The 18,440-nt window shown below is 33.4% G+C and overlaps 1 protein-coding gene across 3 annotated transcripts in view; it reads right to left on the reverse strand.

Moving 5' to 3' along the window:
- The window catches only part of CSMD3 (CUB and Sushi multiple domains 3), a 1,011,591-nt gene that overhangs the window by 450,898 nt on the left and 542,253 nt on the right, over positions 1-18,440 (reverse strand). For all 3 annotated transcript variants that reach the window (XM_074352931.1, XM_074352929.1, XM_074352930.1), the window contains one exon: positions 4,748-4,851. In XM_074352931.1, coding sequence (XP_074209032.1) covers positions 4,748-4,851 — 104 coding nt within the window. The remainder of the gene's footprint in view (positions 1-4,747; positions 4,852-18,440) is intronic.

The raw sequence follows: 18,440 nt of genomic DNA on the forward strand, positions 1-18,440 counted from the left end.
AGTGCTACAAGAAACTGAGCCTTACCTCTTAAAGGGCTCATGTGTGGTCTCAATTTCCCTGAAACCCAGTGAAATAACAGGGTTGAAAAGTTGCCAACATTTATATGTGGAAGAAATCTAAAATCATTAGCTAGAGAGGTGGAAGATAGTTGAAACATTCTCCAGAGACAGAGGCATTAGCAGACACCATTGTTGAATTCCCTTCCTAACCTTCTAGCACAGAAAGGAGAGTTCAAATGCAAGGATGAGTGATCATGGCATTGTCCTACTTCATTGCTGAAGCTGGAGAGCTCCAATGGTTGCAGCATTCCCCACAACTCCCTGTCTGGGATAGGTGAGCATGAATGGTTGTGGCATTCTCCTGCTCCCTAGCTAAAGTCTGCAAGTGCAAGGAACTATGACACTCTCTTATCCCCTGGCTAGGGCTGGTAACCACAAGAAGTTGCAGTATTCTCCCACTCCCAACCTAAAGCCAACATGCTTGCACAGACAAAGCACCATCTTGCTGCACTGCTGTAGCCTGTGGGCATGCACAGTCATTTCTCTCTGACTTCCTAAAGCAAGAGAGCAAGCCCCACCCCCTACACTCTCCAGCTGTCCAATTAAAGCCAGCAGGTACATGCTATCCACACAGAGGACACCCCTTGATAACCTGGCCCTGGTAGTTAAGGGGGCTAGCATTTTGAAGCTCCATGGGACTATAACAATTAGAAAAACAGTTCTTGGCAGGAAACCACTGCCATGGCACTGCACAGACAGCAGACTGAAATACAACCACAGTCTTCTTGTGAAAAGAATCTATTTACTTAGCCTGGGCCATCAACCTAAGAAACAGGCTTCAGGATTCCCACATATCTAGAGGCAAAGGAGGCAACATAAGCAGAGTATCACCATCTCTGTGCACCTCCTTGACCTTGCTACAGCTTAATGAGACTCCCCAATAAGAAGCTTACACACTTGTCAAGAACCTTGATTTTTGCAGCTGTCACCTAGGGGATACCTTCAGATCTCCAGGTTTGGAGGCCAGCTGGGATTACAATTAAAGCCCCTCAGGACTGTATATATCTTCAAACTTTAAAAGCTTCTGACTGAGGGTCTGGCATCCAATCAGCCTGAAACTAGGTGATTACTGAATTCTTTTCCTTGGAACACTGACAGGTCTTGGCACAGGCAGAATAGCAAGGGCTTTCCAGGAATAAATAAGGCAATATAGACAACCAAAACAATTTAAGATACAACAAAGAGCTGTAGTAGGGTTGGATGAAAAGGATCATCATCTACACAAGGTCACCACTTCAAGATTGAGAGAAGTAGCAGTTTTGCCTAAAATATAGAAACAAACACAGAGAATTAGACAAAATGAGGAGACAGTATGCCCTGAACAAAAGAACAAAACATAATGTCATAAAAAAACCTTAATGATATGAAGATAAGTAATCTACCTGATAAAGAATTCAAAATAATGGTCATAAAAGTGGTCACTGAATTCAGGAGAATAATGGATAAACAGTGAGAACGTCGACAAAGAGTTAAAAAATATAAGAAAGAACCAATCAGAGGTAAATAATGCAATAACATGAATAACATAAATGAAATGAAAAATATACTAAAGGAAATCAACAGCAGATCAGGTGCTACAGAAGAATGATGAGTGATCTGGAAGACAGGGTAGTGGAAATCACCTAACCATAACAAAAAGAAAAAAAAATTAAAATTCAGGATAATTTAAGGACCTCTGGGACAACATCAAGCAAAATAACATTCACATTTTATGGGGATACTAGAAATAGAAGAAAGAGAAAAAGAGAGAAAAAGATTTTGAAAAAAATCCTGGCTGAAAACTTCCCTATCCTGGAAAGGAAACAAACACCCAGGTCCAGGAAGTACAGAGGCCCAAACAAGATGAATCCAAAGAGACTTACAAAGAGACATTATAATTAAAATGTCAAAAATTAAAAAGCGAACACTAAAAGCAGTAAGAGAAAAACAACTAGTTACGTAGTGGGAAGCAAATATTTTCAGCAGAAACTTTGCAGATCAGAATGGAGTGGCATGATATATTCAAAGTGCTGAAAGAAAAAAAAAAATCCTCACAATTAAAATGCTCTATCCAGCAAGGTTATCATTCAGAACTGAAAATGTGGTAGTTTCCTACACAAGCAAAATCTAAAGGAATTCATCACCACTAAACTAGCCCTACAAGAAATGTTAAAGAGACTTCTAGAAGCTGAAAAAAAAATGGCACTAATTAATAAAATATATGAAAGTAAAGTTCTTACTGGAAAAGGCAAATGTATAGTAATGGTAATGGATCAATTATAAAGCATGTATGAAGGTTAAATGACAAAGGTTTTAAAAGCAATTATAACTACAGTAATTAGAGGATACATCAAATAAGAAGATATAAAACATGATGTAAAAAACAAAATGTAGATGGGGAATAAAATACAGTATTTGTAGAATGCATTTGAACTTAATTGACTGTTGCCTTAAAATAGACTGCTTTATATGTAAATAGTTATATATGAATATTGTGGTGACCACAAACCAAAAACTTGTAATAGATACACAGAAAATGAAAAGCAAAAAAAAAAAAAAAAAAAAAAAAAAAATCCAAACATAACATTAAGGAAAATCATTAAACAACAAGGGAATAGAACAAGAGAAGAAGAAAGAAACAGAGAAGAACTACAAAAAAACCAAACAACAACAACAAAAAAACCCAGAAAATAATTAACAAAATGACAATAAGTACATACCTATCAATAATTACTTTAAATGTAAATGGATGAAATTCTCCAATCAAAATACACAGGGGATTTAAAATAATAAAAACAAAAACAACAACAAAAAACAAGACCCATCAATATGATGCCTACAAGAGACTCACTTCAGATTTAAAGGCACACATAAATCAAAAATGAAGATATGAAAAAAGATATTCCATGCAAATGGAAACAGAAAGCTGAGAAAGTAATACTGTAACAAGAGACAAAAAAGGGCATTGCATAATGATAAAGATGCCAACTAAATAAGAGGATATAGCATTTATAAATATTTATGCACCCAGTATAGGAGCACCTAAATATATAAGGCATAAAGAGAGAAATTAAAAGTAACAGAGTAATAGTAGGGGACTTTAAAACCCCACTTACATCATTGGATAGATCATTCAGACAGAAAATCGATAAGGAAACATTGGTCTTAAGCAATGTCAGTCTTGATGAAGTTAACAGATATATACAGAACATTCCATTCAAAAACTGAAATATTATGCATTCTTTTTAAGTGCACATGAAACTTTCTCTAGGATAGATCACATGTTAGGCCATAAAATTTAAGAAACTGAAATCATATCATGCATCTTTTCCTATGAACAAGATATGAGACCAGAAATCAATCACAAGAAGGAAAGAGGAAAACACATAAACATTTGGAGACTAAACAACATACTACTAGACAGCGACTGATTCAACAAATCAAAGAGAAAATTAAAGAAAAATACTTGGAGAAAAATTAAAATAAAAACAACTTTCCAAAATCTTTGGAACTCAGCAAAAGCAGTTCTAAGAGGGAATTTCACAGGGATACAGTCATACCTCAAGAAATAATTTTGTATGGAGACAGATGGTAATCAGACTTACTGTGGTGACTATTTCAATATATATAAATATTGAATCACTGATGTACACATGAAACTAATATGATATTGTGTGTCAATTATGCTGCAATTAAAAAATACACACACGATAAGGGCATTACTTCTAGAGTTGTTTATGCTGAAAAATTTTTAAATATTATAGCAGTAGTTCTCAAACTTTGATATGCATAAAGATTACGTGATAGAGACTATTAAAATGTAGATTTGTGGGGTCCAAATCCCAGACACACTGATTACAGTAATTCAGATATGAGGGTCCAGAAATCTACATTTTAAAAAGTGCAGCAGGTAATTGTGAAGCAAAAGACCTTATTTTTGAGAAACATCATATTGCTAAAGCCTGAACTGCAAATCAACAGTTATGAAAGGAACTCTGAGAGAAAGTATATCAAAAACAATGTACTTCCTTTGAAACATTTCTTCTTGCCACTATAAGAGGTAGATTATTGGAATGGATAGCCAAGGATTGGGCAATAAATAAATTTCTAACATTTCCCTTTTCTCAATATATATTCATTCTTTTAGCTGCCATTAAGAACCATATGTGGTCTATCTTAACTAGCTCAACTCTGAGAGTTGTTCATTGCTAACTACTTCAAGTGTCACACCACTAATAAACTCTCAACTTCAGATCTTAATGGCTAGGTATGATTAAATCTCCATTAAATTAGCAGCACTCTCCAGTCTTTAGTAACAGTATTAGCGTCTCTGGGATCAATTTTAAACTTGTTTTTTCAGTCTGTTTTAAAATTCTGTGGGGTAAACGTGTTTTCCAAAATAAGGCTAATCAGCCACTCTAATTTCACTCTAGGCCTCCATCTCCACTGGGCTGGATTTTTGGCAATGGATTTTTTTTGGCAATGGATTCTAAGTAACTGTGTTTGGATCAAGTATCTTAAGCTTCACTGAAGAAGGACTAATAAATATACCATATGCAGGTTGATGGTAAGGTACTATGCTTATGATGATAGGGTACTATGCTTCTTCTGTTGGTTGTAGTGGGAAGGATCAATGGGAAAAAAAATAAAGGTAAAATATCATAAAGACCTGATAGGCTGAGTTAAGAAAGAAACATTGAGAACTTACACTTGGAGCACTGTCCTTGGGTCGCCAACTTCGCCCCCATCACCAATTGTCAAGGTATCATAGCCAATCTCCAAATCAAATTCTTCAAAATTTATCTGGATAACCTAACAATAAGCAGAAACAAACATCTCAAATATATATCATTATATAATAATAATAAACAAAAAATAATGGCAGAAAAACATTTAAAATGCACTTCAGACATACTATATATCTATACATCTATAGCTACCTATATATGAATTTCATACCAAGGTAGGAGATCATGTGAAACTATTCCTAATCATTATAATTACAACATAATTTTTATTTGCTACACTGTATCTTCTGTAATAATTCTTCAGTGAAATGGCATGGCTTCTGTTTATAGAACACTCTAATTTGAGGCATTTGCGAATCTAATTTGAGAAGGCTTTATAAAAATTATATGTAGGTGGAGAGTGGTTTTTCAAATATTTGCATATATTTTTATAAGCGAGCATGAAAAAATAGTGTACTATTTTCATTAAATAGTAAAGCTTAAAAAATGTTAGAGCTAAATTTGAATCTATATCACTAGATTTAAAGACATCAGGTTTATTTTTGTATATCCTTTTTTAATGTATATTTTCACTGAAGTATAGTCAGTTTACAATGTTGTGTCAATTTCTGGTGTATAGCACAATACTTCAGTCATATAGGAACATACATATATTTGTGTTCATGTTCTTTTTCACCATAAATTACTACAAGATATTGAATATAGTTCTCTGTGCTATACAGTATATATAACCATGTCGTTTATTGGATTTTGTGAGAATCCTCCTGTATGTCAAAACAAGAGTCACCCTGCCAGAGTTCAGTAGGTGTCCTGTGCAATTCAAGAAGTTTGTAGACATAATTCTTGGTGTATTTGTGGGAGAGGGTGAGCTGTGAGTCTCTCTACTCCACCATCTTGGCTCAAGCCCCCTATTTTTATATATCCTTTGGTAACAGAATCCATCACATATATTACACTTTGCTGGCAAAACTTGGAGCACAATTCTTTGGGAGGCACATTACACCATGACAAATAATTTAATATTATTTCTCACCAAAATAGACTCATACAAACATTTATTATTTATATATCTATGTAAAAATGCATATTTAATTAAATTAAAATTCTTAAATTAGGAACCTGATATAATATTAAATAATAATATAATTAATAATCCATATAAGTAGAAAGTACATAAATGTCCCATATACAATCATGCCTTGAGCAAAAAATAATTTGTGATAAAGTATTATTGAACATCAGATAAAGAAAATGAATGCCTGAAGGTACTAAATAGTACTAGAGAATGAATGAAAAATGCTTAAAAATTTGAAAAAAATATTATTTTAAAATAATTTTTATAATTATGTTACTTTGGTATCATAAAAAGAAATTCTTTAAAAAAATCATAGATTTCATGTCCTGACTTTATTAAGATTTATAACAAAAAAAAAAGTTGACTATGTCTACTTCTTGATTTTTCAAATGAATTTTTATTACCATTGACTAAAGCAATTTTTTTGGTCAGGTTTAAATATAGAATATGGGAAAACGTTGAATTTTACATGGCTACAATTTTTAAAAAATGTTTCCCTGTTCTACAATGAGTTAAATATAAGTATCTCAATTAGTAAGTGCCTATCAATATAGTTTTAAGTTGTTCTCCATTATTTTGTTATTGTAAGTACCATGGTTATGAACAATATTAAATATTTTCTGGTTCAAATGTACCAATGTATCTCTAGGTTATGTATGTACATATGAGTGAAATTTCTGGATAATTACAAAGCAAAAATTCAGTTTCCTATTATTGTGCCATACGGTTTAAAAAACTTTACTAATTTAAATGCTCACAACTTATGTACACTAGATTTCATTATTTCTACCAATCTAGAGGGTTTTAAAAGGGATTTTTTTGCATTTTCTTCATTACTAATTAAGTTGCATATCTTTTCATACATCTTGTTTGTCATTTTTGTTCCTTTTCTGTAAATGACTTGTGGTATTTTGGTTATTTTTCATTTGGACTGCTTATTTGCTTATAACTGATAGCAGGAATTCTTTTTATCAGTGATTTCCAACATTTATCTTTTATAGCACACATACAAAATAATAACATTTAAGACACAATGAGGCAAGCAGATGAAGTTGCGTATAATGGAAGTATTTTGCCCAGGCCCTGGCCTGTCTCACAGAAAGCTAAGATATATATCTCAGTTCTACCTGTAACTCATTCATAATACACCATTCACCAATATACCATTGAGCTTGGCTCACCAGTTGAGATTAGTTTTACATATTCTGTATACTAATCTATTATATGTTATATGTGCTGCAATATTTTCTTCAAGTTTATAGCTTGGTTTTTCACTTTCTTTGCTAAATCTTTTGAAAAGAAAAAAATTATTACTATTACTAAAGTAGGGCTTGTTAATCTTTTATTTTATATGTAGTACTTTGGCATTGCTTATGACCCAAGGTCATAAAGACATTTTCTTCAAAACCTAAATTTTTGGCAATTAAATTTTTGTGCGTGTGTGTCCTTATTTTTCTTTTTTTAGATTCCACTTACAAATGATAACATATGGCATTTTTCTTTCTCTTTCCAGCCCACTTCACTTAGAATGATGATCTTCAGGTTTTGGCAATTAAATTTTATAGAAAGTATGAAGCACGTATCTGTGGTAGGCAGAATTCTAAGATGGCCTCCTAAATTCATGCCCTGCCTACCCTCAATGTAGATAGCCTGTATAATTCCCTCCCTTTGAGTGTGGGCACAACATATGACTATTATGGTATACAAATCTCCTGTTTGGGTTACATTTTACAGATAAAATGAAGGGATATTACACATGTATTTAAGGTTTCTAATCAGTTGACTTAATCAAAAGGAGATTATCCTTGGTAGGCATAACCCAATTCAGAGTAGTCTGATTAAAATAAGGTCTAGAAGTGAGAAACAAAATAAATCAGAAGAGATGCTTTCCTGTTGGCCTCTCCAAAACAGAGGCCCATATGGCAAGGAACAGTGGGTAGCCTTTAGCAACTGAGGACCTCAGTCCTATAATCATAGTAACTGAATTCTTCCAACAGCCAGTGAGCTTGGAAGAGGTCCCATAGCCTCAAATAATATAACAGTCCTGGCCAATACCCTGAGAAGAGGAACCAGCTATCTGTGCCTGAACTCCATTCCCATGGAAACTGTCAGATAACATTTATTTTGTTTCCTGCTGCTAAATTTTGGCAATTTGATATGCAACAATAGAAACTAATAGCATTTCTTTCCTTTTTTTTTTTTTTTTTTTGAACAAGAAGCTGCCTCAGTACTTTTAACTGAATAAAATAGTCCTCTTTTCCCCAGTAATCTGAATGACAAACTGACATATATCAAAATTCTATATATAAGGATGTTGGATTTGGGGCTCTAGATTCTGTTCTCTTGGTTGTTTGTGTGTCCCTAAACTAACACAAATTGGCTTAGCTATTTGGCTATAAAATAAGACTTTATCTTGTAAGTCAGATATGCGATTTTTTCTACATATATTTTGAAAATCTATTCTATTACTGTTATTTTAAATGAAGGTTTTTTTTATATTTTAAACTGTTTCATTGTTAGTATATAAAATGAAATTTATTTTGCTTATTGGTCTCATATTTAGGTGACTTGATAAGACTTCCCTATTATTTAAAAATACTTGCAAATTATCTTTTACTTTTCTATATAACAATCATGTTTTTTTGTAAAGAACAACTTAGATTCTTGCTTTTCAACCTTAGCCTTCCTTTCTTTATATTAACTTCTTCGTATCTTTGGTATAGTTTTAACTGGAATGAGTGATAGTTGGCCTCATTAAATTGTACTTATTTAAAAGGAAATGCTTCTAGTGTTTCACCATTAAGAATATTATTGAGGTATATATATTTTAAAAAGATAAGGAAGATTTCTTCTCTGGTTTTCCTTTGTGGTTTAGTATCAAAATTTTATTGGTTTCATCAAATAAGGTGACAAGTATTTATTTTCATTTCTATTATGGAAGAGCTTCTAAAATAATTCTGTAAAAAAAAAGAATAAATAAATAAATAATTTTAAAAAATTCTGTAAAAACACCTGAGCCTCTTCCCGGGGGATCAATAGTTGACTGTTTACTGCTTGTTTAATTTATTCTATAGTTGCAGAATTATTCAGGCTTTTGGGGTTTTTTGTTTTTGTTTTGAGTCAAAGTTGGTTTAACTTTCCTAGAAACATGTCAATGCTGAAAAAGTTTTCAAAGTTATTATCATATAGTTACTCACTTTCTTTTAGTCTATTTTGGTCTATCTTGTGTCTGTACTTTTGTCCTACTTCTGTTTCTAATACTACATTAATACGTTTGCCAGTTTTTATTGTGGTAACTATGTACAAAAGAAAATTTCAATTTTAACTATTTTAAGTGTACAATTCACTAGCATTAACTGTATTCACACTTCTATGCAACCATCACCACCATCTTTCTCTAAAAATTTTTCATCACACCAAACGAAAACCCCACTACCATTAAGCAATAAGAATAACTCCCCATTTTCCACTTTTCCCCATCTCATGGTAACTTCCAACATACTTTGTCTCTACAAACTTGCATATTCTAGATATTTTATATAAGTGGAATAACACAATATTTGTCTTTCTGTGTCTGATTTACTTCACTAAACATAAAGTCTTCAAGGTTTATCTACATTGTAGCATGTGTCAGAACTTAATTTCTATTTATGGCTGAATAATATTCCATTGTGTGTATACGCATAATTTGATTTAAATCATTACTCCATTGATAGAGACAATTAGAGTGTTTCTATCTTTTGCTTATAGTGAATTATTATCTATTATGAAGATTGCTGTGCAAATATTTGTTTGAATCTCTGTTTTCAATTATTGTGTATATACCTAGAAGTGAAATTACTGGGTCATATATTCAACATTTTGAAAACCTGCCAAGCTGTTTTCCAGAACTTCTGAACACTTTAAATTCCCACCAGCAATCCTTGCTACGTGTTATTTTCTATCTCGTTTTTATTAAATCTGTCCTACTAGGTGTAGAATGGTATCTCCCTATAGATTTAATTGCATTTCTCTAGTGACTAATAATGTTGAGCATCTTTTCATGTATTTGTTAGCCATTTGTATATTTTCTTTGGAGAACTGTCTATTCAATCATTTACCCCTTTTTATTTATTTATTTTTACCACCTTTAAAATTAGGTCATTTGTTTTACTGTTGCTAAGTTGAAAGAACTCCTTACATATGCTGAATATTAATTCCCTATCAGATACATTATTTGCAAATATTTCCTCCCATTGTGTGAATTGTCTTTGCACTCTTGTGATAGTGTTCTTTGATGCCTCAAAGTTTTTAATGTAATGAAGTCTAGTTTATCTATTTTTAAATTTTGTTGCCTGTGCTTTTAGTGTCATATTAAGAAAGCAATGCAAAATCCCAGATCATGCAATTTTTTTCTCTATATTTTCTTCTATGAGTTTCATAGTTCAAGCTCTTAAACTTAGGTTTTTGATCTGCTTTGAGTTAACTGTTGCATACAGTGGAAGTAAGTATCAAATTCTATTCTTCCACATGTGGCTATCCAGTTTTCCAAGTACCACTTACTAAAGCAACTACAGGCAAACCTTGCTTTATTGTGTTTTGCTTTATTATGACTGGCAGATATCGTATTTTTTACAAATGGATGGTTTGTGGCAAAACTCTGTTAAAGCAAGTATATCAAAGATATATTTTTCAACAGTATTTGTACATTTTGTGTCTTGGTGTCATGTTTTGATAATTCTCAAATATTTCAAACTTAATTATTATTATATTTGTTATGGTAATCTGTGCTCAATGACCTTTGATGTCACTATTGTAATGCCTTTGGGGAACCACAAACTACACCCACTTAAGACTGCAACTCTAAATGATAAATGTTTTATGTGTTCTAACTGCTCCACTGATAGGCTGTTCCGGCATCTTTCTCCATCTCTTCAGGCCTCCTATTTCCTGAGACACAACAGTATTGAAATTAGGCCATCTAGCAACCCTACAATGGCTTCTAAGTGTTGAATTGTAAAGAAGAGTCCTACCCCTGTCACTTTAATTCAAAAGCTAAAAATGATTAAGCTTAGTGAGAAAGGCATGTCAAAAGTTAAGATAGGCTGAAAGCTAGGCTTCCTGCATTAGTTAGCCAAGTTGTAAATGTGAAGAAAAAGTTCTTGAAGAAAATTAAAAGTGCTACTCTAGTGAACACATGAATGATAAGAAAGTGAAACAGCCTTATTGCTGATATTGATAAAATTTTAGTGGTCTGGATAGAAGATTAAACCAGTCACAACATTCTTTTAAGCCAAAGCCTAATTCAGAGCAAGGCCCTAATTCTCTTCAAGTCTGTGAAGGTTCAGAGAGGTGAGGAAGCTTCAAAGGAAAGTATGATGCTAGCAGAGGTTGGTTCATGCAGTTTAAGGAAAAAAGCCATATCCATAAAGTACAAGTGCAAGGTGAAGCTGCAGCAAATTATCTAGGAGATCTCGCTAAGACAAATTAATGAAGGTAACTACACTAAATAATAGATTTTCAGTGTAGACAAAACAGCTTATATTGGAAGAAGATGCAATCTAGAACTTTCACAGCTAGAGAGGAGAAGTCAATGTCTGGCTTGAAAGCTTCAAAGGACAGGTTGACTCTCTTGCTAGGAGTAAATGCAGCTGGTGACATGAAGCCAATACTGACTTACCATTCTAAAAATCCTAGGCTCTTAAAAATTATGCTAAACCTACTCAGCCTGTACTCTTTAAATGGAACAACAAAGACTGGAAACAGCACATCTGTTTACAACATTGTATACTGAATACTTTCAGCCCATTGTTGAGACACACTGCTCAGGGGAAAAAAAAAAAAAGATTCCTCGAAAAATATTATTGCTTATTGACAGTGGTCTCCCAAGAGCTCTGATGAAGATGTACAAGATTAATGTTGTTGTCATGCCTACTAACACAACATTCATTCAGCAGCCCATAGATCAAGGAGTAAGTTTTACTTTCAAGCCTTATTATTTAAAAAATATACTTTGTAAGGTTGTAGCTGCCATAGATAATGATTCCTCTGATGGAGCTGGGCAAAGTAAATTAAAAACCTTCTGTAAAGGATGCACCATTCTAGATGCCATTAAGAACATTTGTGATTCATGGGAAGAGCAAAATATCTACATTAATTGGAGTCTGGAAGAAGTTGATTTCAACCCTCATGGATGACTTTGAAAGATTCAAAACTTCAGTGGAGGAAGTCACTGTAGATGTGGTGAAAATAGCAGGAGAACTACAATAAGTGGAGCCTGAAGATGGGACTGAATTGCTGCAACTTCTTGGTAAAACTTTAACAGATGAGGAGTTGCTTCTTGTGGAAGAGCAAAGTGAGGAACTTTTCTTGAGATGGAATCTATTCCTGGTTGATTGTTGAAATAACAACGAAGAATTTAGAATGTTACATATGCTTATTTGATAAATACTTACTTTAGAATATTATATATGCTTACTTGATACTTCAGTATTTGAGAGGATTGACTTCCATTTTGAAAGAAGTTCTACTGTGTGTAAAATGCTATCATCGCATGTTACAGAGAAATCATTTGTGAAAGGAAGAGTCAATCAATGAGGCAATGTGGCAAATTTCATTGGTGTCTTATTTTAAGAAATTGCTACAGCCACCTCAACCATCAGCAACAACCACCCTGATGAGTTGGCAGCTAACACTGCAGCAAGACCTTCCACCAGCTAAATTCTTATGACTCACTGAAGGTTCTGATCATGGTTAGCATTTTTTAGTAATAAAGTATTTTTAATTAAGATGTGTACATTGTTTTTCAGCATAATTTTACCTTACACTTAGTATACTGTAAACATAGCATTTTTTAATCTTTTTTTATTGAGGTATAGTCAGTTTACAATGTTGTGTCAATTTCTGGTTTACAGCACAATACTTCAGTCATACATGAATATACATATATTCGTTTTCATATTCTTTTTCACCATAAGCTACTACAAGATACCGAATATAGTTCCCTGTGCTATAGAGTATAAACTTGTTTATCTGTTTTATACATACCAGTCAGTATCTGCAAATCTTGAACTCTCTATTTATCCCTTCCCACCCCCTCCCCCCCTGGTAACCATAAGTTTTTGTTTTCTATGTCTGTGAGTCAGTTTATGTTTTATAAATAAATTCTTTTTATTCTGTAGATTCCACACATGAGTGATATCATATGGTATTTTTCTTTCTCTTTCTGGCTTACTCCACTTAGAATGACGATCTCCAGGGCCATTCATGTTGCTGCAAATGGCATTATTTTATTATTTTTTATGGCTGAGTAATATTTCATTATATAAATATACCACAACTTCTTTATCCAGTAATCTGTCAATGGACATTTGGGTTGTTTCCATGTCTTGGCTATTGTAAATGGTGCTGCTATGAACATTGGGATGCAGGTGTCTTTCTGAAGTAAGGTTCCCTCTGGAAATATGCCCAGGAGTGGGATTTCTGGATCATATGATAAATCTATTTTTAGTCTTTTGAGGAATCTCCATACTGTTTTCCATGACTGCACCAAGCTGCATTGCCACCAACAGTGTAGGAGGGTTCCCTTATTTCCACACCCTCTCCAGCATTTATCATTTGTGGACTTTTCAACGATGGCCATTCTGACTGGTGTGAGGTGATATCTCATTGTAGTTTTTGATTTGCATCTATAACAATAACTATTAAATGCACTGGGAAACAAAAAAAAAGTGTGACTTACTTTATTGTGGTGGTCTAGAACCAAATGCACAATTTCTCTGAAGTATGCCTGTATTCTTCCCCCATTCAGTGTTTTTGGCACCTTTGTCAAAAATTAATTGATCATAAGTGGGAAGGTTTATTTCTGTGTTCCTTTAGATTTTGTTCATCTGGGAATATCTTAATTTCTTCTTCATCCTTGAAGGATAGTTTTGATAGATTTTTTTTGGTTGAAATCTTTCATTGTTTAAAGATATCATCTTACTGCTTTCTTGATAGAATATGTTTAGGTATGGATCTCTTTGAGTTTATCTTACTTGGACTTTGTGAGCTTCCTGGATGCGTAGATTCACGTCTCTCTCAAAGTTTTGGGCCACTATTCCTTCAAATGTTCTTTCTGTATCTTTATTTCTATCTTGTTTCCTGGGACTCCTATAATATATATGTTAGTCTGCTTGACTATGTCCCACAGGTCCCTTAGGCTCTGTTCACTTTTTTCATTCTTTTTTTCTGTTCTTCAGGTTGAATACTTTCAATTGTCCTATTTTCAAGTTTACTAGTTCTATCTTCTGCTGATCAAATCTTCTATCTGTAGCAAAATTGCAGTTAATTTTTAAAAATTTCTGTTATTATCTTTTAAAGCTCCAGAATTTCTATTTGGTTTCTTTCAATACCTTCTATCTCCTTATTGATATTCTCACTTTATTCATATATAATTTTCATGGTTCCCTTTAATTTTTAATTTAATTTAATTTGATGTCCATGTTTTTTGAGCATAACTAATACAGCTCTTTTAAATCTTTGCCTAGTAAGTTCAATGATTGAATGTCTTCAGGGATATTTTCTGTCAATTTATTTTGTTCCTTTGAATGGTCATACTCTCCTGTTTCTTTGCATACTTTGTGATTTCTTTGTGGTTGTTGAAAACTAGAGTTTTGAATAGTATAATATGGTAATTCTGGAAATCAGAGTTCCTCTCACCCTGGGGGTTTGCTATTCTTGATTTTTGAAGACTTGTGTCCATTCAGTGTTTTAACTAGAATTTCTTTAAATTCAAAGAGCTAACCCCTCCTCCTCTTTTAGTATGTTTGGGCTGCTATAACAAAATACCATAAACTATATGGCATATAAACAATAAACATTTATTAATCACAGTTCTTGAGACTGGGAAGTCCAAGATCAAGGCACTGATTGATTTAGTGTATGGTGAGAGCAAGTTTCCTGGTTCACAAAAGGCCATGTTTTTGCTGTAACCTCACATGGAAGAAGGTTTAGGGAACTCTCTGTGGTCTCTTTTATAAGAATACTAGTCCTAATCAGGAGGGTTCCACCCTCAGGACCTCCCAAAGGCCCCACCTCCTAATAGCAACACACTGAACATTAGAATTTCAAGCTATGAATTCTGAGGGGACAGAAACACTTAGATCAGAGCAACACCTCTCTTAGTATTTGAGGATTGGCTCAATTCTGGGAAACTCTTTAATACTTAGCCAGGCTATTTACAATTCTATCTTAGCCTTCACTTGCTGCCTTCACTAAGCTCATAGATCAGCTAGTGGTGAAAGCTCAGGGTCTTCTCAGGTCTGTCTGAGCATGTGTCTTGCCATGGGTATGCATGTAACTTTCTAAATTCCACCATATACTCGAGGGTTTTTAGCTGCCCTAATTTCCCAAAGAAATTCTCTGTTTATTATCTCTAGTAACTCAGTTATGCTGTCTTGCTTCTCTATGTGTTTAGTTATATTTAATAGTAAGCCCATTTTTACAGGGGCTTAAGCCATCAGAATTTTGAAAGTCTTAAATTGGGTATAATTTAATTAATTTTCTGCTAACTGAATCCAAGGGTTACCACCAAGCTGGAGCCAATTTAACATCTTTTGAGGCTTTAAACTAAATGCTAAAGTTTCAAGTTCAGCTTCTTCACCTGTTGATCCAGGGTGACTGGGTCCCAGTTTTAGTCTCCTAGCTCCAGAAACTTATTGCCATCTCCCCCAAAGAAAACCAAGCATTCTTTCCATTTCATCTCCTACTTTCATTTCAGTTCACTGTTCTTTTCATTACATATGTGTAATTGTATGTGTTTTTGTACAGTATGTATGCATAGTCTTGTAGATTTCCTTTGTTTTACTGTAGTTCAACAATGCACTGAAAAAATGTGTCTTGTATTTTAGTGGGAGGACCTTTCAGAGTACCTCACCTGTCATCTTCTCAAAAAAGAAATCAGATGATTCACTTTACCTCAAATCATTTCACAATAGATCCATGAGTTAAAATTAGGGAATGTCTCCTATAATATGGCCTTAAAAACCTAAGAGGTTTTAGACAAAAATTTGGAATCTAATAAGTGACTTACTGGTTGATTGCTAATTCTATACCAAACCTTTGATAGTTGCTGATGTTTAACCATGTTCTAATGGAAAGATATCCCATGTTCTTGGATTGGAAGAATTAATATTGTTAAATTGGCCATACTACCCAAAACAATCTACAGATTTAATGTGCTCCCTATCAAATAACCCAGGACATTTTTCACAGAATTAGAACAAACAATCCTAAAACTTATATAGAATCCCAAAGACCCAGAATTGCCAAAGCATTACTGAAGAAAAAGAATGAAGCTGGAGGAATAACCCTCCCAGACTTCAGACAATACTACAGAGCTATAGTAATCAAAACAGCATGGTATTGGTACAAAAACAGACATATGGATCAATGGAACAGAATAGAGAGCCCAGAAATAAACCCACATATTTTTGGTCAATTAATCTTTGACAAAGGAGGCAAGAACATACAATGGAGTAAAGACAGTCTCTTCAGCAAATGGTGTTGGGAAAACTGTTCAGCAGCATGTAAATCAGTGAAGTTAGAATACTCCCTCAGACCATAAACAAAAAATAAACTCAAAATGGCTTAAAGACTTAAACATAAGACAAGACAGTATAAAACTCTTAGAAGAAAACATTCATAGGCAAAACATTATCCATCATAAATCTCAACAATGTTCTCATAGGGCAATCTACCCAAGCAATAGAAATAAAGGCAAAAATAAACAAATGGGACTTAATTAAACCCATAAGCTTTTGCACAGCAAAAGGAAACCATAAGCAAAATAAAATGACAACCTATGGAATGGGAGAAAATATTTGCAAAAGGTGAGACTGACAAGGGCTTAATCTCCAGAATATATAAACAGCTCATACAACTTAATAAGAAAAAAACAAACAACCCAGTCCAAAAATGGGCAGAAGACCTAGACAAGCAATTTTCCAAAGAAGACATACAAACGGCCAATAGGCATATGAAAAAAATGCTCAAATTGCTAATTTTCAGAGAAATGCAAATCAAAGCTACAATGAGGTATCACCTCACACCAGTCAGAATGGCCATCATTGAAAAGCCCACAAACAATAAATACTGGAGAATGTGTGGAGAAAAGAGAACCCTCCTACACTGTTGGTGGGAATGTAGTTTGATGCAGCCATTATGGAAAACAGTATGGAGATTACTCAAAAGACTTAAAGTAGACTTACCATATGATCCAGCAATCCCACTCCTGGGCATATTTCTGGAGGAAACTCTAATTCAAAAAGATACATGCATCCCAATGTTCATAGCAGCACTACTTACAATAGCCAAGATATAGAAACAACCTAAATGTCTATCAGCAAATGACTGGATAAAGAAGTTGTGCTATATTTATACAACGAAATACTACTCAGCTATTAAAAAGAATAAAATAATGCCATTTGCAGCAACATGGATGGACCTGGAGATGGTCATAATAGATGAAATAAGCCAGAAATACAAAGAAAAATACCACATGATATCACTTATATGTGGAAATTAAAAAACAAAAACAAAAACAAAAATGAAAACAAAAACAAAACCACAGATGAACTTATTTACTAAACATAAACTGACTCACAGATATAGAAAATAAACTTATGGTTACCAGGGAGAAAAAAGGGCAGAAAGGGATAAATTAGAAGTTTGAGATTTGCAGATACTAATTAGTATATATAAAATAGATAGGTTTCTACTGTATGGCACAGGAACTATATTTAATATCTTTTACTAACCCATGATGAAAAAGAATAAGAAAAAATATATGTACATATATGTATGACTGAAACATTATGCTGTACACCAGAAATTGATATAACATTGTTAACTGGTTATACTTCAATTAAAAAATAACAATTAAAATAAAAAATAACAAAAATCACAATTTCTAAGTAAGTCCTTTGATGTTGCACATATGCTTCATGTCTTAAATAGTGATAGCAAGTGAAGCTAATTTCTGAAATCTGACAACTAACATATATTAAATCAATTCCTTGGGGAAAACACATAGAAAACATGGATTGATATAAGGTATTTTATCTTCCATGGTAAAATCTGTACTCCTTTTGCATCAAAATAAATCTGAAAGCTGACGAAATTTCTCAGTATTTCTCTAGTTTCTGGTCCCTGTATTGGACACTTTGTACCAACATGATTAGGACCACAATCAAATGAACTTTGATGATATTTAACTAAACAAATTATTGATGCTTTAATGTTAATACCAAGCTATTTACATTAGTGAGACAGGATAATGTAGATAAGGGCATAGGCAAAGCTAGGATTTAAGTCCTATCTCTGTCACAAAAATATTATATTATTTTAAGGAAATCTCGTAACTTATAAAAGTGTGTTTATAATTTCCAATGCCTAAGGTTGAAGTCGGTATTCATTAAACAAAGTTTGTAAAAGAGAACATACTATGCTTGATATACAGTAGGCCTTCAATAAATGGCAGTTACTATTAGCTATGAGAAGTTAATCACAATAAAATTGATGTTCACATCTGTTCACAATGGATCTCGAGTTCTTTTTCT

This window comes from Camelus bactrianus, chromosome 25 (genome assembly GCF_048773025.1).
Source record: "Camelus bactrianus isolate YW-2024 breed Bactrian camel chromosome 25, ASM4877302v1, whole genome shotgun sequence".
In the NCBI taxonomy this organism is placed as follows: domain Eukaryota; kingdom Metazoa; phylum Chordata; class Mammalia; order Artiodactyla; family Camelidae; genus Camelus; species Camelus bactrianus.